This window comes from Kryptolebias marmoratus, linkage group LG15 (genome assembly GCF_001649575.2).
Source record: "Kryptolebias marmoratus isolate JLee-2015 linkage group LG15, ASM164957v2, whole genome shotgun sequence".
NCBI classification, from domain to species: domain Eukaryota; kingdom Metazoa; phylum Chordata; class Actinopteri; order Cyprinodontiformes; family Rivulidae; genus Kryptolebias; species Kryptolebias marmoratus.
The window spans coordinates 31,942,176-31,967,040 of NC_051444.1; the positions used below are offsets into that span (position 1 = coordinate 31,942,176).

The 24,865-nt window shown below is 38.0% G+C and overlaps 1 protein-coding gene across 19 annotated transcripts in view; it reads left to right on the forward strand.

Annotated features, from left to right (window-relative positions):
- The first annotated feature begins 4,917 nt into the window (after positions 1 to 4,917).
- Positions 4,918 to 24,865, forward strand: part of ppfia1 (PTPRF interacting protein alpha 1) — a 94,329-nt gene continuing 74,381 nt past the window's right edge. For 14 of the 19 annotated variants that reach the window (XM_037979712.1, XM_037979713.1, XM_037979718.1 and 11 more), the window contains exons 1-2: positions 14,749 to 14,857; positions 15,762 to 16,031. In XM_037979712.1, coding sequence (XP_037835640.1) covers positions 15,762 to 16,031 — 270 coding nt within the window. In that variant the 5' untranslated portion in view covers positions 14,749 to 14,857. Of the gene's footprint in view, positions 5,911 to 12,812; positions 12,872 to 14,748; positions 14,858 to 15,761; positions 16,032 to 24,865 lie in introns of those variants that run through there. The other 5 variants (XM_037979726.1, XM_037979728.1, XM_037979724.1 and 2 more) reach the window with 4 other exon arrangements.

Genomic DNA, 24,865 nt, shown 5'->3' on the forward strand with positions numbered 1-24,865 from the left:
CGTTGTGAGAGGCCTTGCTTATGCAGCTCAACAATCCTACCACGTTCAAAGTCAGTGAGCTTTTTTGCTTTTGCCAATCAGGAGGTGTTGACAGTGTAAAGACTTGACAGAAAATGACATGGAATCCAGATTTTTGCACAGCTTTTGGCTTTTAAAGACTATGGTCTTAAACTTTTGATCAGCTGAAAAAATCATGTTTGAGTGTAAATGCAGTCTGCAGAAGATTTCCTGCTCAAAAGTTTTTGTCTTTTGCACTGATTTTTTCCTTTAACATTGTGAAGCTCTGCTTACAACCTTCTTGAGATCCAATAGTGCAAAATGCAAATTCTTGCAATTTTTTGACTGGTCTTAAGATTTTGATCAGGAGTGTATAAGATACAGAAGAAAGCAGTGGTGATAGATGTAGCAGTCCCAAGCGACTTAAGCTTCTAGCTATCATTGTGGTACTTTTAGCTTGCCTTTGTCATTTTTTAGCTTCTTGCCTTTGGCTTTTTTTAGTTTCTAGCTGGCAATTTGCCACTTTAGATTTCAGCTAGCCGTCCAGTATCTTTACTAAGTTCTTTGCTACTTTTGGCCAACCTTTTTTTCTGTTTTAAACTTCTAACTAGCCTTTTGCTACTTTTAGTTTCTAGCTAGCCTTTTTCTACTTTTGTCTTTGAGGTAGCCTTGCAATATTTTTTGCATTCAGTTAGTGTTTTGCTACTTCTAGCTAGCATTTTTGATTATTTTAGTTTCTTTCTAGCAATTTGCTATTTTAACTATTTAGATGTTTATGACTTTTAGCTAACCTTCTGCTACTTTAGCTTCTAGTTTTTTTGCTACCTTTACCTAACATTTTGACACTTTTGGCTAGCATTTTGCTACTTTTAGCTACATTTTGCTATTTTAGCTTTTAGCTAGCTTTTTGCTTCCAAACCTAGCCTTTTAATGACCTTTAGCTTTTTGCTAATTTTAGCTTCTTGCTATTTTGCCTTTTTTAGCTAGTGTTCTGCTTTAATTAGCCTTTAGCTGATATTTTTCTTTTGAGCTTTAATAACTTTCAGTTTCTTCACAAAAATGTGTTACTCACTCCATACTCAGAATTAACTGTATTTTTACAGAAAATACAACTTCTCTAGTTCCTTTAGTTCTACAAAGAACTTTGACTGTATATTTAGGTTTGACCTGCATTCATTCAGGAGAGAATTATTTGCCCCACAATGATTTCTTTCTGAGAGTTTCATTAAAATCTGTCTAGTGGTTTATGAGATAGTTTGCCAACAGACAGACAAACAAATATACAGGCAATTACATGATCACGACCTCAAAGATTTTTAAGAAAGTATGTAAACTGTCTTGTTTATGAGTTATTGATTTTACTCTGAAAACAGTCAAATTTAGGAGATTTTAGAACCTCTGGCTGCAGCTCCTCCTTGTGTCCACTAGATGGGGTCATTTTGATTTAATGGCAACTTCTTGTCTCTTATTCAGGTGTACATCAGCTGCACAGTCATGATGTGTGAAGCAGGAAACTCCAACACCAGGTGCTCACAGGGATGCATGAACTCCAAGTGGTCCAACAGTCACAGCTTCCACAAAAAGAGAGAAGCCCTCCTCCAGAGTGGAAAGCACTTCGTTTCCCAGGGTCCTCTGCGCCTGAAGTGGTCAGCTGACGCCAGAGGAGGCTTAAGTAATGAAAGCAGATGTGAAGTGGGGATTTTGAGCACTAGTTAAAATGTGGACAGTAATTAATTCAGGACCATGTCTCTCTGGTTTCCAGCAGTCAACCTGAACTTGAACATGGTGTTCATCGTCGGATGTCTCCTGGCTGCTGTCGGCATGATCTGTGGCGTGTGTCAAAGGTCAAATACCAACCTCTGCCCTTGGATGAAAGTTAAAATGCACCATGTGTCAAACTTTCTTCTTTCATTTTATTGATTTAATGAGATTTTGGATGGGTTTGAACAAATTAAGTTTTTTTTTTATCTTAACTGTGCAGCACTTTGAGCTAAAAATGCAGCTGTTAATTTTAAACAAAAGAAAATGAAAGATCGCTTGGCACTGCAGCTGCCATGTTTTTGTCTAGTCATTAACCTCTGATACTTTTTCTGCTATTTTTTATTGCATTATGAGATAAAGCAAACATCTTGAATGTTATATTTACTCCTACCCAATTATGAATATTATTTCAACAATAATTCAACATAAGTTAACTAAATCACTCTAAATCAGTTACATGTATTTTATTTGATTTATTTTAATGAAGTTTGATTTCACTTTTTAAATTTCTTTTCTGTCTACCTCAGTATGTGTTTAAACGTGAAATTGTTATTTTGGAAAGGGTTAATAAAAAATACACTGACTTTTTTTCTCTCTTGATTGCAAATGCCCCAATTTTAAACTCTATAAAACCATATTTTGTTTTTATGTGTATACAATATGGTAATTTTCTAATATCAAAAGTATTTGTTTTTGGACAGGTTCTGATCCTTTTGGAGCCTCATTTAAATTACAGAGCCTTAAAAAAAGTCTTCATACTCCTCAAAGTTGTCCACAAAATTTTTCATGTTACAACCACAAGCTTTAAAATAGTTTACTGTAAGTCATAGACTAACACAATGTAGTGCATAATTGTGAAGTAGAAAGAAAATTATACATGCTTTTCAAAGATTTTGCAAATAAAAATGTGAAAAATCTAGCTTGGATTTATATTCAGCCCCTTTCCTCTGAGCCCTAACTGCAGTTCAGTCAGATTGGATGAAGAACATTTGTGAACAGCAGTTTCCAAGTCTTGTCACAGATTCTCAGTTAGATTTAGGTCTGGATTTTGACTGGGCCATTCTAACACATTTGATCTGACCCATTCCACTGAAGCTCTGGCTGGATGTTCTGGGTCGTTGTCCTGCTGGGAGGTGAACCTCCACCCTAGTTTTCTTCCTAAATTGCCTTGTATTTACCTTCATTCATCTTCCCATCAACTCTGACCAGCTTCTCTGTCCCTGCAGAAGAAAAACATCCCCACAGCATGACGCTGCCATCACCATGTTTCACAGTGGGGAGAGTGTGTTCAGGGTGATGTGCATTTTGGATTGAGTCCAAAAGGTTCAGTTTTGTTCTGATCTGAGCAGAGCATCTTCTTTTACATGTTTTCTGTGTCCCCTACATGGTTTGTATCAAACTGCAAACAGGACATCTTATAGTTTTCTTTCAACACTAAATTTCTTCTTTTCTCTTTTCCATAAAGACCAGATTTGTGGAGTGCAGAACTAACAGATGTCCCACCCGAGCTGTGAATCTCTGCAGCTCCTCCAGAGTTACTGTGGCCTCCTTGGCTGCTTCTCAGATTAGTGCTCTCCTTGCCCCTTCTGTCAGTTGTTGTTCAGTATCTAGAAGTGCAAAGCTGGTAGAAACAAACCTCAAAAGACTTGCAGCTGAAACTGCAGCAAAAAAAGTTCTACAAAGCGTTAACTCAGGGGGTGAACACAAGTCCTATCCTGGTCCACGGGGGCCACCATCCTGCATTTTTTAGATGTTTGACACACCTGATTTGAATGAATGAGTGATTAACGGGCCTCTGCAGACTTTGAAGACCTACTGAAGAGCAGGGAAACAACTAAAACTTGCAGGATAGTGGCCCTTCAGGACAAGGACTGGATGCTACTGCTCTACTTTGTAATGGTCTATCACGTAAAATCCTACTAAATAATCTGAAGTTTGTTGTTGTCATGTGACCAAATATGGAAAGGGCACTTTTACAAGGTGCTGCACTATCTTTAATGACTTTATTAAGATCATATCTTTATTATTGGTTGGCCTTAACTAAATTGAAAGTCCCCATTGTTGAAAATATAATCTTTAGATGTGCAAATTCTTAGTCCTGTCTTTGAATTGACTGAAAAGTAAACATTAAAAAACATCCATCCATTTTCTTTACCCACTTCTCCTTTCCGGGTCACGGGGATGTGGTGTCTAGGGCACGGGACACCCTTGACAGGTCACAAGTTCATCACAGGGACACATAGAGACAAACAACCGTTCAGACTCTGACCTAGGGACAGTTTTAGAGTTACCAGTTAACCTAACATGCATGGCCTGTGGGAGGAAGCCGCTCTAACTGCACCACTGTGCCACACCCCAATAAAAAACTAATCGACAAACTAACAACCAAAAAAAAAAACAGAAATGTGAAAAATGTTATGGTTAGAATTCAAATGACCCAAATATTCTCACTATAGATGCTAAGATGTAAGGAAGTTAAACTAAATGTAACTGTATATGCTGCATTGGAAGAGTTGTTTTTTTAAACCACAAGATGGCAGACTTGCTCCTTTGATTCAGAGTTTTAACAGCAGCATGTAGGTCCCTCTGTACAAATGGTTCAGTTGTTACAACAAAGTATGGTTGCTGTGTTTCTTCAACAATTATGTTGTAAAGCAGTTTGTTCAGCCTTGTTTGCTGAAAAGTGCGATATAAATTTATTTGACTTGACTTGACAATTAACAAATCAAAATATTAAAAAAAATTAAGAACTGAAATAAGTTTTCTGGATCCATGTAAAACAGTTCAGGTTTCAGCAGGAATATTTATTAATGTGGTGTTTTTGCTTGTCTGTGTATTTTTGTTTGTCTGTAGTGTTAGCAAAATACCTTGTGAATCACTGGACCCATTCTCAAAAAGCAATTCTCAGATGTATGTTCAGCTACAACTGATTAACTTTTGAAGTCAATTAAATTTAAGATTAAATTTCCAACTAGCCTTAGAAAACACAAAAATGGCTGTAACTGAGTCCATTTAACAGATGTTGACCTGAAACTTGATGTGATATTTTGAGAGCTCAAGATGTTTTAAAAGTTTGCTAAAACTGAATTCCTGAGCCGTGGATCTCCACAGGAAATGAAGGCGCCGCTGCCGCTGCCGCTGCCGCTGCCGGGGGAAGGACTGCTCTCCTCCCGCACACACACAGCCTCCATTGGCTGTCCGACTGCCGAGGCTGGCAGCCAGTGGCGACGGCGAAGGATCCCGAACTCACGGACATTTAAGCTTGGAAAACACCGAAAGAACACCTCAAACTCGGACCTAAAAGACTCGGGGTTTAGGTTTTGGGCTTCCCGAGCTGCTGAGAATCGACACCGACGGCTTGGTGTAAACTAGAAGTTTCCGAGTGGAGCTGAGCCGGGATGTGGTGACGCGACTCCACCGCAAAGACGGGAAGATAAGGCTAGCCGGGGCGCTAACGCTACATCATAGTTTCATAATTTAAGTAGTTATTTGAAGAGCTATTTCAGGATTGTTGATTTTAAACATTACAAGACGTGTTTTATAGTATACATGTTCTAATGTTATGTACTCCTGTATGAAACAAATTCTCAGAAGTTAGGAAAATAAACTAGCTAGCATTAGCTACCTAGCAGGCTACTCGTTGCTGTTGACTTTAAACTGACTTGAAGCTAAAGATTTCTGTTTCAAATTAACTAGCAAGGCTGCAACAGTTTCCACGTCACCTGACTATATTACTGTTTGAATGCCAGTTGTGAAATCTTAGTTTTTAACCATTTCAACTTTGCAATTCAAAGGTGGTCGTCAGTTTAGAGATGTAGAGATAAACACTTTACTTCCAAATAGGTATGCAATCTTCGAATCACCAGCTAACGTGCTAACGCCGAGTTAGCCGGCCAAACTTGGAATATACTGCCCCCTGCTCACTTTGTGTGTGCAGGTTTGAGGCCTTAAGGAAAATATTCCCCTTTCTCTCCTGGAATACCCTTCCACAGCCTTAATCCTGGCCTCTGAAGGGAGTTTATCTATTCTGAATGACTCTGGAGATTGGATATTTCTGAAGTTTTATTAAGCTGTTACAAACTGTTGGAGCTTGCTTTACTTCATCTTCAAAACCGTGGATTCTTATAAAAAAGTTTGGATTATACTGCAAAGGTGAGAAACATACCGACTCGAACCATTTATTATGATCTATGTTCAGATGTTTGGCACCTTGTTTCTGGCTCAGGATGATGTCTTTATTTTTCCTGTAAGTGAGTTGGACCTGATGCACACTGATTGTTCAATAGAGATGAACCTCCCCTATTTACATTTTGCTTCCAAGGAGCCAGACCTTTATGTAACATTTAAAGAGTTTTTTTGGAGGATTTCTGAAGGCCTTTAAAGTATGTCTTTGGACATTGGCTGCTTTTGTTGTGTACTCATTTTCAGCACAGTATTTGACCATTTTTAATAAGTTATTTTTTGTTTGCTTGTTAAACAACTTAACTCTGACTTATGAATCATTTGGGTATAAAAAGCTCCTGAACTGAAGGGATGACCTAGTAGACCCAGATGACCCAAATAACCAATAGAGGAGATGTTTTTGCCCATGTGTGTTCATTTGTCTGTAGTGTTAGCAAAATATCTTACGAACTAGTGGACAAATTTTAATGAAACCTACAACTGAATGACTTTGAATGAGTTGGCTACAACTGAATGACTTTTGGAATCAACACCATTCAAAGATGGCTGCCACAGACTAACTCAACACAAATGCAACTGTAACTCTGCCAGTCTTTCAAATATTGAGCTAAAATTTGATCTAGTACTGACAGAGCATTATCCCAACACATAATTCGACTAGACAATGAACAATAGTTTTGTGTCAAACGTTGGCATTATTTTTCGGGTCAACCCTGTCTGTCTGTCAGCAAAACATCTCCTGATCCGCTGGATAGATTTGAATGAAACTGAGAAAGTAATCACTGAATGTGAAATTTAGAGTCACCCCATTATATGATGGCTACTGCAGTGAATCAAGCTTGGCAAACACAAAAATAGCCATATCTCAGTCAGTTTTATAGACATTTCACTTAATTTAGTGTGGTCTATGAAAAATGCCAAAGCTAACACCGTTTGACAAACAGAAAATAGGATTTAGCTCTAACAAGGTGATTTTCCACTAGACTGAAAACTTGACATGCAGGTCAGTGGTGTCTAATTTTAGTCCTTGAGGGCCACAATACTAGATGTTTCTCTCCAACACACCTGATTTGAATCAATGGGTGATTAACAGACTGAAGAAGCAACCAACCATTGAATCAGATGTTGTAGGACTGCAATTAATGAATATTTTGGTAGTTGACTAGTCTATCAAAATGTTTTTGATTAGTTTATTTCTCAACGATTATCCTAATCAGTATCTGCTTCTTATGGGTCTACACCAGTTCCTGTTTGTCCTCACATGCTTTGGTCTGCCCACCTGTGAATATCACCCTGATCTCTCTGCATTAATGTAGTATAACATTTCACAGCAAATTAAAATAAAAACCTGTGAAACAAATTCATCTTAAACTAATCAGACGTATTTATCATTTTGCCTAATGTGACCACTACAAAAAATGAAATGCATCAGTCAGTACTGACTAAAATTGGAGCAATTGTTATAATTTTAAACAAAAAATTGCAAATATCTAAGCAAAAATGACCAGAAGTCAGTCTGAAAGTACAACATTTTTAAAAGTGCTTTAAATTAAATGAGTTAACAAAATAAAACAAGAAGACCAATAATAACAAAAAATCATAAACATACTATTGCAGTGCAGCACTATATTAACTTATAAATATCCAATGTCCATCAGGAGGAAGAGGTTTACCATTTAGAAAAACACTAATATTGTTCCTCTTACTCATTTCCAGCTCACAACAGGTCATGTTTGCAAACTGAATGATATTTGCTTCAGTCATCCATTAGACCTTGTTTCAACTGATAGAATCATTACTGCAAACACTGTTTAAAAAGGAGCCAACTTTTAAAACTTACCTAGCCAATGTCCAATTCTTGGACATTTTTGTACATTTTTCAGCAATCTTTGGATCATTTTTGTTTTGTTTCAGCATGTGGCATGATCTTTGAAGAATTCTTTTTTTTCTGAAAAATTTTTGAAACCCAATGTCATTTCTTTTTTCATGTCTCTTATACTCTGATGCATTTTGCACCCTCTGAACACCTCTATAGCAACAAATGTACACAAACACACAAATAGTGCTATAACATCATCATACAGCCGTATTTTTTTTACTGTTTTTTTCTGTTTAATAAAGCTCTTAAACAACTTAGGAATTGCTCAAAACTACTAAATCATTTTCAAGATTTTAGCCTTTTAAATGCCAGTCTAGTCATTTGAAATAATTATTTAAAAAGTACACCAAAAAGTCAATAATTTCCCATATAATAAATATTAGAAGGCTTTTGGTGGTGTCTTGAATATGCCCCAAGAATTTAAATTTAAAAATTTTTTTCCTCTTGAGAGATGTGTTTTATGTGTCAGAAGAGGTGTTGAGGTCAGAAGCATGGCCTCCTGCCTTTGCTATACTAAGCTTTTCTCTGGCGGCAAGCTGCAGGACTCATCTGAAGAAGACACAAGCTTTTGCAGGAAGTTTGACATGGAAGCCTGTGACCTCTGACCTTTTTTTGCTGAGGATCCTGTAACAGTGAGTGGACAGATGGAGTTTGTTCTTACAGCAGCCATTGTGTTGTCAGACTGGGTGGAGAAAGTATCTCCACGCACAGCAGATGCTGCTGCCAAATTCATTTGTAGAGAGCACAAAGTCACATGCTCTAGGGTCTGATGGTCGACTGAAAGAACTAAACGAAACACACACATCCTCAATCCATTTCTCTCAAACACACACATCACACATTTAAAGCCTAGGTATTTCCTTTTTAAATTTGTTTACATTTCATATGTGCTATCTTTGTTGTTGCAGCTTGCACAATAATTGTTCACTAAGATGATTCAGATGTTTTAAAAATTATTTAACACACAAAAATTCTTGGATTACCTGGTAGTCGCATGGCTCTATCATTTGTTGAATATTCTTAGTGTCCTTTCTCGGGAAAGGTCAGAGGTCACAGAAGTGGATGATTCCATGTCAGACTTTCTGTAAAAGCTTGTCTTCTTCAGATGCGTCCTGCAGCTCGCTGCCAGATAAAAGCTGCATGACCGTTTTTGAATTCTCATTTGCACTGAAATGCTACTTCACTTTTGCTCCATAAACAGACCAACAGTTGCTTTTTGTTTTTGAGTACAACAAAGCAGGAGGCAATCTTTTTACTCAAGTACCTCTTCAAAGACACATTAAAAATCTCTTAAATGGAAAATAAAAATCCCCTGGTGTCTGCTGGTCGTCACACTGCTCCATGAATGGCAAAAGCTCAGTAACTTCATGCATCAGCCAACAATGGGAAAATGGTTGAATCTGGTAGAATATAGTTAAAAATGTTAAATACCACTACCTTGCTTCAATTAAATGCTGACATTGCAAATGGCCACATTAGCCACTTCCTTGTCAAGCAGAAATGTGGCTAACTCTGCATTGGTTTAGAATCCTTTCAGGATGCGTAGTTCCCTCCACCTCTGAAAAGCCTCTCCGATGTTTACCCTTGTTTTATTTCGGACTCAGTCTAATTCTTTTAGCTTGCTTTTCATCACGGGTCGTCTTCTTCTTCTATTTGTCTTTGTTTTCTGAGCAGATGCCACTTGACAAATTGTTAGTTTTCTGTAACGTTAGGTTGTTTCTCCACCATAAGCACAGCTGCAGCACACTGGCTATCTTGAGCTTGAATGACTACGCACTGCGTGGGGAAGGGTGTGAACAGCACTGCTAAGCCCCTTCTCCTGGCTCTGATTGGTTGTTTCTGACCGGGAGCTTTGTGTTTCTGCAAATGGCAGCAGAACCACTGAAAGGAGCCAGATTATCTGTCTCATATTCTACTGTCAGTTTTACCAAATATGGAAGAAACACATTTTTATAAAAGTTACCTACTGCAGCTTTAATGGATGTCAATGAGGCATTTTTGGCCACAATAGTGTCCAGAGGGAGAATCTGGCTCTATATAGAAACTACTAATTTAATCAAATAAATAATTAACAATTCAAATAACTAAACTGGCATTTAAAGGGTTAAAATCCTGAACATGATTGAGTGTTTGAACAATTTGATCTTGAATGACATTGATGAGGGATTCACAGATGAGTTTTCGTGCAGATTTTGTAAATATACATTTTTGCCACACAGCTGCTCAGACGGAGTATAAAAATCCTGTTTCAGTCAAATCAGTTGATTTTATCAGTTGCTGAGCATTGCAGTGGCACTGCTGTGAAAAAAAAGTTCTGCTTTGTTCAATCTGCCTTCAGCTTTTGTTTGGTCTTAGTGAAATGCTCAACCACTTTTGAAAGTATTTAGATTTTTATTCATCTCCTTCCAGTTTTGTTGGCCTTTTCCTCACATTTTTTTGATTTTTTTGTTAGAATCCTGTGCTGCCTTGGCAAACAGACGAGACACTACTGCCCCTAGAGATCTCGGTTGTGCATTGCAGTTACCAAAAACATTTGTTGGTTGGAACAATACATTAATAATTTTGTAAACAACTTGTCAACAAAAAAATCTGCATTGACATTTTTTTGTTGTCAACTAATGGGCTGTGGTGACTAATCATTGCACTGAAGTGTTAAACCTGGGAAACAAGTAAAACATGCAGGACAGGGACCCTCAAGGATCAGGACTGATGATGCATCTGTCAGGTCTTTGCTGGATTTCTTTCTGCTAGCTTCTTAAAGATTGTACTTTTAAGTTATCTCTAACATTTACAGTAAATCACAAAATAAAATGTAAACAATAACTTGAAAATTGAAGTATAAAATATACAGTTAAAGTGCCAACTCCAGCATGACATAAAATTTGCTTATTATTTATGCATTTGAAAATAAAAAGCCTGAATATTCAGTCTGTTGTAAGAACTGCAGCAAACTGTGGAGTGAAGTTCAGTCACATGGCTTTGCCTTCAAAAAGAGGAGAGAAATACAACAAAACTATGTAAAATAGAGAGCGCAAACCTCCGCCAAGGCCCTGGGGTCACTGACACCAGTGAACTCTGGACAAACAAATGCTACCCAAAACATAACCTCCTTTTTCATATCATGTTTCCTTAATGAGATGTTTCTCCACCTAAGTATAGTCAATTTCAAACAATCAAGTGTATTTCCATATATATATATATATATATATATATATATATATATATATATATATATATATATGGGATCCATTGCCACCCTGCTTGACACTCAGCATTAAGGGTTGAAATTGGGGGGTTAGATCACCAAATGATTCCTGAGTGCGGCACCGCTGCTGCTCACCGCTCCCTCGGGGGATGGGTCAAATGCGGAAAACAAATTTTGCACACTCAGGTGTGTGACAATCAGTAGTACTTTAACTTAACGTCCTGCTACAATAGACAAAAACTGAACAAAAATAGATCAAAATCTTATCTTTTAGTATTTTATTTAAAATACCATTGTTTAAAACAGCATTAATTAAGAGGAAAATTGAGTGAAGCTGGCCCAAAAAAACTTTTTGTCTGTCCAACACATCTTAATACAATATTTGTCAGGAACAGCATCAATCAGTCCAACATGAGGCAAACATGAAGCTCACACCTTCTGTCGCACTTGTTCTGCTGATCCTTGTGCTTGGGTCCGGGTCCAGGTCCAGGACAGAAACTCACAACTTCCTCTCCCCTGCCAAATCTGACAGCTTTTTATCTTTCGGGAAGCCAAAAAATGAAACTCCAGTTGTATTTTCTGGCCGGTTCTAACAAATAATTCCAATGAACTTAACTATATTGTACCAGTATTCATCCACTCACTGATAAATGGCTGAATGCTGTTACCTTCAGTGGCTCTTTGGATGTCACACGTCAGGGAGGGTCACAGAAAAAGCAGAAAACACCCAAATAGTTTTTTCAGTGTTTGGTATTTTCACTTTTTTTTTTTTAAAGTCTAAAAATTTTGCCTTTTGAAAAATTAACAATAATCATATTTTCTGATTAGTTCAGTTTCGTCTTCGTCTCGCTTGCCTAAACAATCCTCGTGCTCTTAAATGTGGTGCTTTTTCAAATGTTTGTATAAGTTCCTTGTATTGTAGCTCGCGACGGAGCGTCCCCCTCTCGACACAGAGACTTTGCAGACATTGCACGTTGCTGTCTTGCTTTGTGGTGTTTCCAATGTAAAATATTTCCACACAGCGGACATGATGTGACAAAACGTTTGTTAGCCGTTAGCCACATTGCTGCTAAGGCCTCAAGGCTCACGCTTTTGTTGGCTGGAAACTGTGAAATGGATTTCCTAAATGTGAGGCAGATCTCATTACTCCGTTCATCATGAGACACGCCCGTTTATGAAATCCATTCCACAGTTTGCAGCCAGCTGGCTGAAGCTGAGCAGACAGCAGGGAATCACTTGTAGAGAGATTTCAGGAGACACAGACATGTCTATGGATCGGAAATTTCTGCCAGTTGGATCGGAAATTTCCGATCCGTGCTTAACGCCAGTATCGGAACCCGATACCGATACTGGATCGGATCGGTCCCACCCCTAGTTATAAATGCTAATTAGTAAAATTATCTATCTAAAGAAGCCAGCAGACTGTGTTGAATCTTCACTGTGTCACAGTCTTCCATCCTGAGCAGCATGTTGGTGACAGTGGAAAGGAAAAACTCCCTTTTAACAGGAAGAAACCTCCAGCAGAAGCAGAACCAGCCTCAGGACGAGCAGCCATCTGCCTCGTCCAGCTGGGGTTAGAGACAGGAAAAAAATGTATGAAGCAGCATTTGTTTTTGTGTTCTTTCTGTGAATAAAACAAAAACACCTCACTGTTTTTAGTTCAGTCATTTGTTTTTGTTTTTTTTGTTTGTTTTTTGCTGGAATCAGAATCTTCAACTTCCTTTGTGTGTCTATGATAATATGGGGTTGATGCTGACTCCATGATGATTGTCTTCCTTTCTCTTTTAGCTCCTGATTTAGTGTCTGCAGACAGTAAACTGCGTCTTCTCTGGAGATGGCTGGATGAAGTATGTTTATGAGCAATGAGGCTTCTTTGAGTCATCAAACTGCAATTAACAATGAGAAAAAGTGACAATTTACTTTCCAAGTCGTTTATTCTCTGATTACAATATAATATGATAGTTGGTGTACAGGTGCTCATAGTGTGTGTGAGATGCAGCAGCTTTTATCTCTTTTATCATTTCTCTACTCACTGTTGCCAGATATGTGATCATTAACACCCACATGTCATCAGAAAGTCTGATCCAACCAACCAGGCCGTTTGCTGGCCAGGCACGCATCGCCCCACCCCTGCTTTTCTGATAAAGCTCAGCCTTATGTGATAGTTTGCATCAAAATACCATCGTTTTAAAAAGGCAGTACAAGATTTAGTCATTTCCCATCCAGCAACCCTGGCTCTACTGCTCCACCAGTGTGCTAACTTTTAAACGTGTACACATAACTACACATGCTGTGTGTGTAGCTGCCACCTCACACACAGCCACAGCTGATAACATTGACACTTAGTTTCATATTAAGTAATAACAAAAACCAAAAAGTTTTTCCTCAAAGTATGTGAGAAGCTGTTGATCAGGAATCACTCCTCTGTGAAGTTAGGGTTTAAAACTCCTTTTCATGTTCAGTAAAGTGATTTACATCAAAAGCTAGTTTGAAAAGCTTTCATAAAATATATAATCTTCCATTTTAGCAGTTAGATCAAAACAAACAGATGGTCAGTCCACCTCACTTTCTGATTCTTTTAGCTAAAGTTGATGTTTTGGTTCAGTAACACAGAAACAGCAGCCAGAAATGGAGCAGTAAGCTCACAGGTGCCCTCAGCAGAGGCAGGTTACTGCAGGCCCCACTTCAGGCTTCTTCAATGCAATTTGTTTTGATCAAGTCAACAAGAATAACAATAGACATGTAATACAAATGTCTACAGGCATAAAAGTGAGATATCCTTTAGAAATTGCATTTATAACATATTGGCTTTATTTTATTAGCGTGTATTTATTATTATTATTATTATTAACATTATTACTCATTGTGCCTCACTGCTCGATGCTGATTAGTACTAGTATCGGTACTCAGTATCAGCAAGTACTCACATGTAAGTACCACAGTAAAATGTGGTATCGCTGCATCCTTTCTCATGTGTGGAGTCATACTTAGCAGTGAAACTATCTGATTCTGATGTTGCACAGTCCTGTGGATGGATACAGCTTGTTCAGCTGATCTGTGCAGGTTGAATCAACCACAGCTGATTTGCTTTTGTTTTGAAGAACTTCACAAATCAACAATAAGGCCCAGCTGTCTTTAATTAAACTTGGAAGTGTTAACATGTCTGTTTGTCTAATTTACACCTAACTGTATTCTTGACCGTATACAGGAAAAAATGCTCTCATTCAGTAATTGTTTGAAGCAGTTTTAAGGAGAAGTATCCAGCTTTTGAATCATTGTCCTTTGTTTTTGACGTTTCCTGAGTTACTCACCATCTGTCAGCACCTTTTATACATGCTAAACGACCTTCCCCCTCATTGCTGATCCTGTGGCTTGACCTCAATATGAAGTGTTGATCAAGTATTCTTGCCTCCAGTAAATTAAGTTTGACTCAATCCACTGGAAACAATGTTCATCACACATAACACACAGTTTTAAATTGCAGTTAGTTAAGAACAACAGATTGAGTTTTATCTGGTTAATTGTCTTGTAATGAAAACAAACATTTTGTGTTTGTGTTCACTGAACTGAGCACAGTTTCCAAAACAAAATGGCTTTTGTCGTCTCAAAGAATAGTTCGACCTGCCGCAGAGTTCTTACATAACTTGTTCCAATTTGTAAGTTGTTGTTCCATGTAGGTATGTTAAATCCAGCTCACATGATGCTTTGGCTTTGTGTGTAACAGTCTGTCTGCAGGTTGTAAGCCCTTTGGTGTTGAGGGTGGCTCAGAATTCCTCAGACTTTTCTTCACATCGCTGTTCGCTGCAACACAAAACACCCAGCCTTCTGCTTGTGTATGTTAACTTGAATATTTAATGTTAGATGTTATGCTGCAAGACCAGTTCAGTACTGTTAGTAATTAGGCTGAACTGATCTGACTATTTATTTTCCTTTTGGTTTGGTCAGTAAGATGCTGAAGCTGCTGTATAGCCTTAAAGTATTTTTATGAAGATTTGTCAGGTAGGGTTTGTGTTTTTACTTTGAAATTGTGTAGTGATGGTAATATGTATTTCCATTTTAAACATTGAGAAGTACTTTAAAAACGATAAAAATAAAAAGATGAAAAAAAGGCAGTCGAGCAAGCAGGCAAAAGTTGTCAAAGATTATGTGAGGCAAGGCTTCACAAACTGCATGAATGAAGCACAGGCACAACACCGTGTCCATCAAAGAAGAAAGTAGTGATGGCAAAGGCTCCAACTCAAACATGAGCTCATGTGATGAAGATTAATAAGACTCAATTCCTAATAAAGCTGTTCCCTCTCACACCATTTTGTTTTTGTTGTCAGAAAGCAAAAACGTCTGAAACTGACAGAAAACTAAGTTTCAGTTGGTTTTGTTTTATTAAAATTCTGATTTTAATATGATTTGTAAGCTTCTTAATCAAATTAAATACCTTGTAGGTGGTGGTGAAGTTATTACTGTAGTGTTTAGGATGTAACCTTCAGAAAACAAACAAACATAAAAATACAATATTCCCCACCACAGTGATGAAATGGAGGAGGTGGGGTTATTCATAGAAAAAAATTCAACCACTTTTACAAATCTTAAATGCTCACTGACACCAGCCAGGGTTGTGTTTTATGTGACTTTTTTAAAAACTGAAAATTCAGTGTCAAAGCTCACTGAACAGAGAGGTTTTAGTTCTCTCATCCCAATCTGTCTTATGAACTGCTCTTTCCTGCCACATTGTGGTTGCAGATGATGTGCGAGGTGATGCCCACCATCAGCGAGGCAGAAGGGCCCGGTGGGGGAAACGGCAGCGGGCAGCGAGGCTCGGGCTCCCCTCTGCAGTCAGACTCCGAGGGTCACTTTGAGTCGTTAATGGTGTCCATGTTGGAGGAGAGGGATCGCCTTCTTGACACTCTGAGAGAAACTCAGGAGAATCTGGGCCTGACTCAGAGCAAGCTGCATGAAGTGAGCCATGAGAGGGATTCCCTGCAGCGCCAACTAAACACTGCTTTACCACAGGTGAGTTCATGTGCTTAACATTTTCATTAAAAAAAAAAAGAGGGAGATAGATAAAGAAATCCAGTAATGTGTGTGAGGCTGGAAGTTAGGGTTGGGCCACCACTACCCCAACAACTGACAATTGACAATATAATAATAACACATTTGACCAAAAATCTAGCAAACATTGCCTAAAACTCTGCATGTAAGTAAAAAAAAATATTCCAGTGTTTTCTGAAAATAGTTTCTCTAGTGTGTTTGGTTGAGAGGAAATAATATCTTTTGGTAAAATGAAAGTGCTTAACATAAACTTAAAATCTCATCATTTCTTCATTAGTACATCAACACTAGCATAAAAGTATTGTATTATAGTTGTGAGATATTTGATTCACTGATACGGAGGAAGAAGTGACTTTTATTTTTTCTCCTAAGTTTTGCTAAACAGCTTTTAGCTTGACTGAGGTAAAGCTTTGCCTCCAACAGGCATAGTTTTAATATTATTTTTTATAGTTGAATTGAGTACATACAATAAAATTGCAAAGTCTTTAATAAACTCATGTGTCCCTCCTGGTGATGTGTTAGCTAAAGTTCTAAGCTAACATTTTCTTGCTCTGCTGTTTTGAGATTTTCACACTTTTTTTTGCTGTTGCTGACAAAGCTTACTAAAACGTTGTTCATGCGTATTGCTTTGCTATAAATGTTGTGTTTTTAGTGTTAAATGTTGTGATTTCTGGACACCTGCAACAGACCATTTGTCCCCATCCACTCGTCCCCTTCTCAAGTCACATGCAGCTAGACATAAGAGGCTAAAGGAGCCTGCAATGGTCTCCTTTATTGTGAAGATTAAATGTGAAAAACACTTTGATTGTTTTGAAAAATCTGCATATTAACCCAGTCTGTGATAATTCCGTGTTCTACTGCAAATTTTCCTTCTGCCTTTTCTGCATTGTGGAAATCATAGGGCCCTATTTTGATGTTTCTTTTTTTTTTTTTTTTTGAGGACGGACGAATAGGTCAATTCCTGTTTTCTGTACGGCTGTGAAAGTCAGCTGTTTGTGACCAAATAAAAAACAAAGTCACAGATTTATTACTACTTTGGTTTGAAATAAGGAGTTACTTCAGATTAAATTTGGGCTGATTTTAGGAGCTACAGGCAGGTTAACTTGATGACCTTATTGTCACAGCACACAATATTTTTGAAAGTTAGAAACTGCCGGACGATGTCTTTCAACAACTCTTTTTCCTGATGACGCTGCAAGAGCGCACAGAGAAAGGAGTCACCACCAACAATTATAGTCAGTCCAGTTTGAAATCTTAAATGATAATTGGCTTCATTGTTTTCTACAACTTTTATTGCAGCAATGAATAACACCATGAAAAAGCAACAAGAAACACTTGATGTACCATTGTCAGCACATCAAGCTGTTTGATCAGCAAAGCATTTGGCGCACACACAACCAAAACAAGGGAGGGGAGCTCTGTGGTGCAGCCAACCCGCCCCAGCTTTCACTGCTAACAGAAATATGAATAAAGAAAGAATATTTGGTTAAATAGTCAGGTCATTTGTGTTTAACATCTTACACACAAACCACCTTTAACAGTTGACCAGTAAAACAGCTCTGGGATTAACTCCACCAGCTGATCTGTGAGGAAAAACTCAGTTCTGCAACTGTTCAGAGTGGATTCATTTTATCTGGTTGTTATGAATATTGTGGACTATTTTAATGGTGCATTTGCCTGCTGCCTGGTAATTGTCTTAAAAATTAGACTATCATAAACCGCATATCAACCATACGGTAAAGAAGAGTTGTTTTTATTTTTTCTTCTTTTTGCGCCTACAATTGATGTCTTGGTTGAGCTTGATGATACCAAAGCCCATGTTTCAAACTTAGAGCCATTAAGAAGTTGTTTTAATCAACAGAGGAGTGACAATTGTTCTGTTTTTTTGGTTTGTTTGTTTTTTCATTGGTTCTTTATGCAACTGCCTACATTACAATAAACTGTGACTTATTTTTCTTAGAACAAATATTTCCATCTTGTCAGTTTTCATTTTAAATATGATGATTTTTTTTCTCTACCAAAATTGTTGGTAATTTTATCAAATAACCTAAATGGCACAAGTCTTTGCTAAGCAATAAAACAACAGTGATCTCCACCAGCCGCTCAGCCTACAGTCAATCTGCAGGTTGGACCGACACCTGACAGAAGGTTAGAGCCGTAGCTACTGGAAATGGATGAGGTTGATTGCACACAATCAGGGTGAATTACAGCTCGTTTGGGTTCTGATTTGAATTGTACATTCATTTATAGGTCAAAATGATTGAGAGGGAAAACAACTACCTAAAATAAAGTGGGGAAAATATGTCCTTAAAAAAAGCTATTACAGATGGTCTCTAAACAATAATAGTTGATATATTTGTTCAATCACCCAACCCTGTGTATGGTCACAAAATTTCTGCTTCTGCCTACAAACACTACGTTCACAGCAGCACACTGTTTTTATGGAAGTAAATATGGATGCTACACGTGTTAGCATGTGTGTATCGCTTGCTTGCAATCGATAGCACAACGATTAGCGGCAGTGGCTCTGGAGGTAAGGGTTCATCCTGTAACCCAAGAGTTGCTGGTTCGAGCCCCAGCTCCACAATGGATTTCCATCATCTGTAAAAATGAGGAGGAAAAAAAACGTGTTTTTTGTTGTGGTCCTGTTAAAGGCTTCCGATCTAATTATATTAAAAAGACTGAACTGATGCCGCTTTCAACAAATAAGCAAACCAGAGCCAAACTTGTATCCAATCAGAGCAGAGCAGGGTCTGGGTGCAAGCAGTGTTGCCAGCTTTGAGACTTTATCACTATATTTAGCAAGTTTTCAGACTCCTCTTGTGACTGTTTGCCGAAAAAGCAACTAGTGAATTGTTTTTGCTGTTTTTGAAGACTTTTGAATACGTGAAAGCAAGAATGGATCTTACCATGAGCAGTGGATGCCACAGTGGACCCACACAAAAAAAGGCTTTCAAATGGTTGTGTGTGGTTGGGGTGGGGGTTATATTATGATTATAAAATAGAAAAAAAAAAATGTCAAAAGATTTTTTTTGTTTTTGCTTTAATTCCTGAAGATGTTACAGCTGTGTTGCCACAGCTGTCAGATCACAAAACAAAGTAATTTAAACAAGCATACATCTAAAAAAGTGCACAGTGTAACAGTAACAATACAGAATCATCATAATGTCGTTTGAAAAGATTTTTTGTCCCTCAGCCTACCAGTGTTTTGGTCTTATCAGGTCCTTGCAGTTGGCAGCAGGCTGCAAACTTTTAGTTGAAGACCTGATCTGAAGATAGCGTAGAAAGAGGGAAGCAGATATTACATTTCTGCCATTTGTGTGGATTGTGTGTACATTTCATAAATCTACTACACTTCTTGCAGTTCCCCACCTGAACAGTAGGCCCTGCCACAGAGAAATTAATAGTTTTGCTGCAGGAGTTGCAGCAAAAGAAAGAAGTACGTGCCTTATACACAAGTGTAAATACAATTTTTAACTTTTTTGTGCAAATCTGGGAATGATTTGCAATAATCAATATTTAAAGGGCTGTATTCAAAGCATTAAAAAGCTATTTTTGGATACTCTGATAAAGCCTATAACTGTATTACTGCCAGATTCTATTGAGCACCAACAGCTGAGGCTGACAGACTTCTTGGAGAGCAAAACGATTCTGAGTTAGTGTTTTTTTTTATTTTTATTTTATAAAAAATGATGATGACAAATAATGACTGAAAATTGAGACAGAATCTGTCCTCACTATTTTTAAAATGCTTGCTTGACCTTGATTAGAGTTTTGGTGGGTGGGGAACTGATGTCTGGTGCCTGTCCCAGCAGTCAAAGAGTGAGAGGGGAGATGCACCCTGGACGTGGCACTAGTCAATGACAGAGCCTAACTCAGAGACACAAGACGGGCATTCAAGCATTCACATGCATCAATCAGTCTAACATGCATATTTTTATTCTGTTGGAGGAAGCCTAACTATACGAGCTCCTAACTGCTAACCGCTCCACACCTGTGCAACCCATGACTTTAACAGTATACATTATATATTAATAGGAAACAGAATAACATGCTGTGCTGTTTTTTGCTTGACTTTGCATATAATTAAGTTGCATTCAACTCCTTACAGTAATTAGTTTGTGATAACAGTCCTTCTGTTACCTCCAGCTGTATCACTTAATATCAGGAAAATAGTGACCCTACCTTTGTCCATACATTTGCTGGTCTTTGTTATATTAATTACTGGTGTTTTTATCCTGCAGGGTTTTATAGTCATAACAAAGAGTTCAAGTTTCCACCTTTTAAATTATGCATGGGAGAACACAACACACGTCTGCTCATCTGTTAAATATTGTTGCAGTCCTTCCTGAACATGTTTCCATTACCAGTTTTCTTTTTTTTCTTCTTTTTCTCTGTTGTAGTGAGTGTCTCAGATTTGAGTATAAAGGGAGGGAAGTTGACAGGTTTACAGACAGTAAACATTCAGAGGCTAGAATATAAATATTCACTCCAACAGAGTTTCCCCCAGAAAAGAGGCTAAGTGGTAGGTGGCCGTTCGCCGGCCGACCGAGATTTAGTAAAAAAAACGAGTAAAGTTGACAGAAAGTTGAAAATATGGCTATTTATTATTTGATATTGTAAGATATTTGTGCCAAATATTTACACAACTACAGTTTTACAAAAAGGCACTTTTAAAATACTTTTGGGTTTTTGGTTAAACCTGCTCTTTCCATGTTTATTACTGTGGCTCTGACAACACGTTAACTCCAGTGGTAGCTGAAGGTGTCTCGGCCTTAGGGCTCAGTAGAGTCGCGTGGAGCTCCGCAAACAGCGCGCGGACCTGAGCGCGTGGTGGAGGCGTTTATACTTGGCGCTTACATCGGTGCAGTATTCTCCAAAAGGACGGGGGGCAGTACGCTACGTAACCAGTGGAAATACGGTAAAAAGAGAGCAGATGGTTGAATGGAGCCCCGCGCGCGCGGTCCACACCAAGTTATAAAAGGTGCACGACATGACACCGCATGGGACCTTCGCGCAGGGGCGGGGACAGCGCGATTGTATCATTGTTGGCTTGCGCGGTGGGGTAGATAAAGGTAGCGGTTTTGGGGGAGCAGTTGGAAAAAAAAAACTTGTATAAAAATGACATATTTATAATAAACAAGCGGAGCTTAGCCTGGCGGCCTGCCAGGCTTATAATATGCTGGGGGAAACCCTGCTCCAATATGAATGCACTTTAAATAAACCAGAAAGCAACAAAATACAATCTAAGGTCAGAACAGAGCAGGAAAAGACTTGTGATCGAGATTACCACTGGGGCTTCAGCTGTCATATATTTTAGCAATTAGTTACTCTTAAAAAATACATCAGGTAATCAAATATTTTTAGATACATTTACTACAACAATAGTTCCCAATCCTTTTTTATCTGGAAACCCCTGACATATACTTACAGTTAAAGCTGTGCCTCCCCTCTCCTCAGACCTCGACCATCATCAAGCTCTTGTGCATGCAGGTATGGCAGCGCATCGAAAATATAATCTATTTATTATTTATTGTTTAAAAATTTTTTTCCAGAACATTTATCTTAATTTAAAAAGCCAACTGTGATCTGGATTATACACACCTCTGTCCAGTCATGATATATTTTTTTAATTTATAGTTTGTTACACATGTTCCTTCTTCTCCATGTTTTGTCTTTTTGTTATAGGGTAATAGAGTCTCTCAGGCAGGTAGCTGAATGAGAACGTTACCTAAATCTCTATTTTGGTCTGTCTGAGTACAACATCCTTTGACCATCCAACACATTTTGTCTGTGTTGTCTAGGAAATGTTTCTTTGACACTGAGTCAGTCTGACAGATCACAGCTGAGGTACTGTGAAGTCTAGGGATGACCAATAACACATTTTTTTTAGGGTACAAGTATTTGAGTGCTTACTGATACCAAGTACCAATACAAGTACTAATAAATGCCATTACCTTTCTTACAATTACTTTGGTGTTTGAAATTTAGTGTAGCTTACTTTTTGTGTTAACACTTCAAATGGAGCCAGGACGACCATAGTGTTGTCCAAAAGGGGTGAGACTGTCGAGAACCTTGTGCTCAGATCTGTATATATCCAGAGTCCTGTCTGCCGTGCACACAAGTCAGCAGCTCTGTCCAGCTCCAGCAGCACCATGTTTGATTGTACTTATTAGGTGTTTTTTGGATGTTCTTCTTACTGTGTCTTTTTATGTGTTGTCCCATACTTATTTAAATGTAACTGTTATGAGAAGTAAAGTTTGTTTGGTTTCTCATGTTCATAAATAGACATCACTTGTAATCTAAATGTACTTGGGAAGATTTTGATGGACAGCAAAGTTTCATGGACTGTTTTTTCTGGTGGCCTTTTTTTTGCTGCAAATAAGATTGTATAATACTTTGGGGGAATGTCTGTCTGTCTGTATCTATGTCTCTACATAGACATAGATAACATATAATTTAAATTCATATAAACTCAATTGGTAAAATAGATGCATACCCACCCAAATGCAATCTGAAATCAAAAGTTAGTGATTTCAGATTGAATGAGCAGCTTGAAAACTTAACTTAAACGGAGAAGACCTCCTGTTCATTCAAATATACAAATAGATTTAAACTGTCTTTTTATAAAAGATGGTTGGCTTCCAAAAAGTTAAAGAACCGCTGCTTTTCATTACCACAACTGGAATCCAGGATAAGAAATGTGTACACTTTTTTTTGCTATCTTTTAAGGTAAAAACTGTATTTTTACAATATTATTACAAACTAAAGACTAGATAGAGTATTCAGTAACTCCTGTTTGACTTTGTTCTACTTTACATTTGCTAACAAATCCAACTTTTGGGATCCAACCTGTCGTCAAGGCTTTTAAAACCCTTCAGGCCTTGCTTTATGACATGCGAACAGATGTACAGATGCAGACAGATTTGTTGCTACCCTTACAGTTCATTCAAGCAATTCTTCATTCCTTGTGAAGTGTTTTATTTATAAAACAACTGTCTAATGTGTACTTGCATGTATGTGCAAGAGTGAACAGAAAAATGTGAAAAGAAATTAATTGTTGTGTATTTTCCAAAGATTTGTTAAAATAGTATGTTGGTACCCTTAAAGAGACTATTTATTTTTGCATTAAAGAAATTTTTACAGGTGTCTTCCATTTTTACAGCCATTCAGCCTATTTAAAAGAAAAAAACATGCCACTGGGTGGTTTGTTATCAATGTGTGCACCACACTGAACATGGAGCAGAGAAAGCAATAAAGGCAAACAGTCTCAAGAGTATCAACACATCATGAAGCAAAGCATTCAGCCCTGTGTCAGAAAGCTCAGCCTCAGCTTTTCAACAGGATGGTGACCCAAAACATACAGCTAAAAGTATCAAGAATGACAAAGAAAAAAAAAACAAATAACAATGGGCTATTTTTTTTTTTTAACTTATTTTTTATTGAACATTTTCTTGAACAGTTACAGTGGAGAAGTATCGGTGCATTCATAAACAGATGTTCAGTAACAATGTCCGTATTTAACTGGCTACAAAAGTGGCATCCTCACATCTATAATCACTCTATTTACCCCACTTTACAATAAACTGATCCTCCTGCAATCTTAATCTATGTGTGATTTTCTCCATTACAAAGATCTCTTCCACAATGCTCAACCATCTCTCCACAGTGGGCGGTTCATGTTTATACCATAGTTTTGTGATGTTTTTTTTGTTGCTGAGAGCAATATTTTTAACAAATATTCATCCTCTTTTTGAATTATGTTGTATGTGAGACAGCCCAGGTAGAGTGTTTTGCATGATCTGGGTAGTCCATATCCTAATATGCTTTTCAAAATAAGGCATACATTTTGCCAGTATGTAGCTAATTTCTGACAAGACCAGAATATGTGCGTGTGACCTACATTAGTCTGGCCACAGAGCCTCCAGCATGGTTGTGAACTGGTTATCGTCCTGGCCTTAATCTTTGGGGTTATGAAAAATCTAACCATATTTTTCCAGCTAAATTCCCTTCACACACGGGAGCAGGTGGTTTTGCACTGTGTTTTACAGATTTGAAACCATTCCTCTTCACTTATACGTTCTTTAAGTTCCTCTTCCCATTTTTCTTTAATATACATAGTAGATGACCTCCGGCCTTCCATCAGTCCCTGGTACAGTGTTGAAATAATTCGAAATTTATTTCCCTCATAGGCCTTGTGAAATACCTCAATTACCTTACTTATATTGGTTTTTATCTCTTTCTCGCAGAAGTCTTTTATCTGCAAGTACCTATACTGGTCTTGATCCTCCAATCCAAATCTTATCATTAAGTTGTTAAACTCAGCAGTTTGCCTTTTTCAACCAATTTACACCTTGCTGTGATACCTTTATCTGCCCATTGTATGAAACCTTTATCATAGATGCCTGGTTTAAACCTTGAGTCCCAGGCATACCAGCTCAAACTCCTTGTTTCCTTCTCTAATTTATAATTGGTGCCTGCCTCATGCAATGCATGCAGGCACCTCTTACTCTACACCGAATAAGGTGTCTCTTTATTATATGGTCTTCTTCCGTTACCCTTAATGCAGCCCGAACCGGGCAAAGAAACCCCACAAATTGTATATCAGAACGACCGGCTCGGTCTCGGCATGAGGGCTACTACTTTTATTCGCGTTTCGTGTTACTATGGCGACGTAATCGCCAAAAAACACGCAAAAATTTCGGAATGTTCGTGAAATTTTGTCAGTTACACTCTAACCTCACTAACGAGCTAGAGTGTGGAGCTGTCTGAGCACAACACATTTTTTAGCGAAC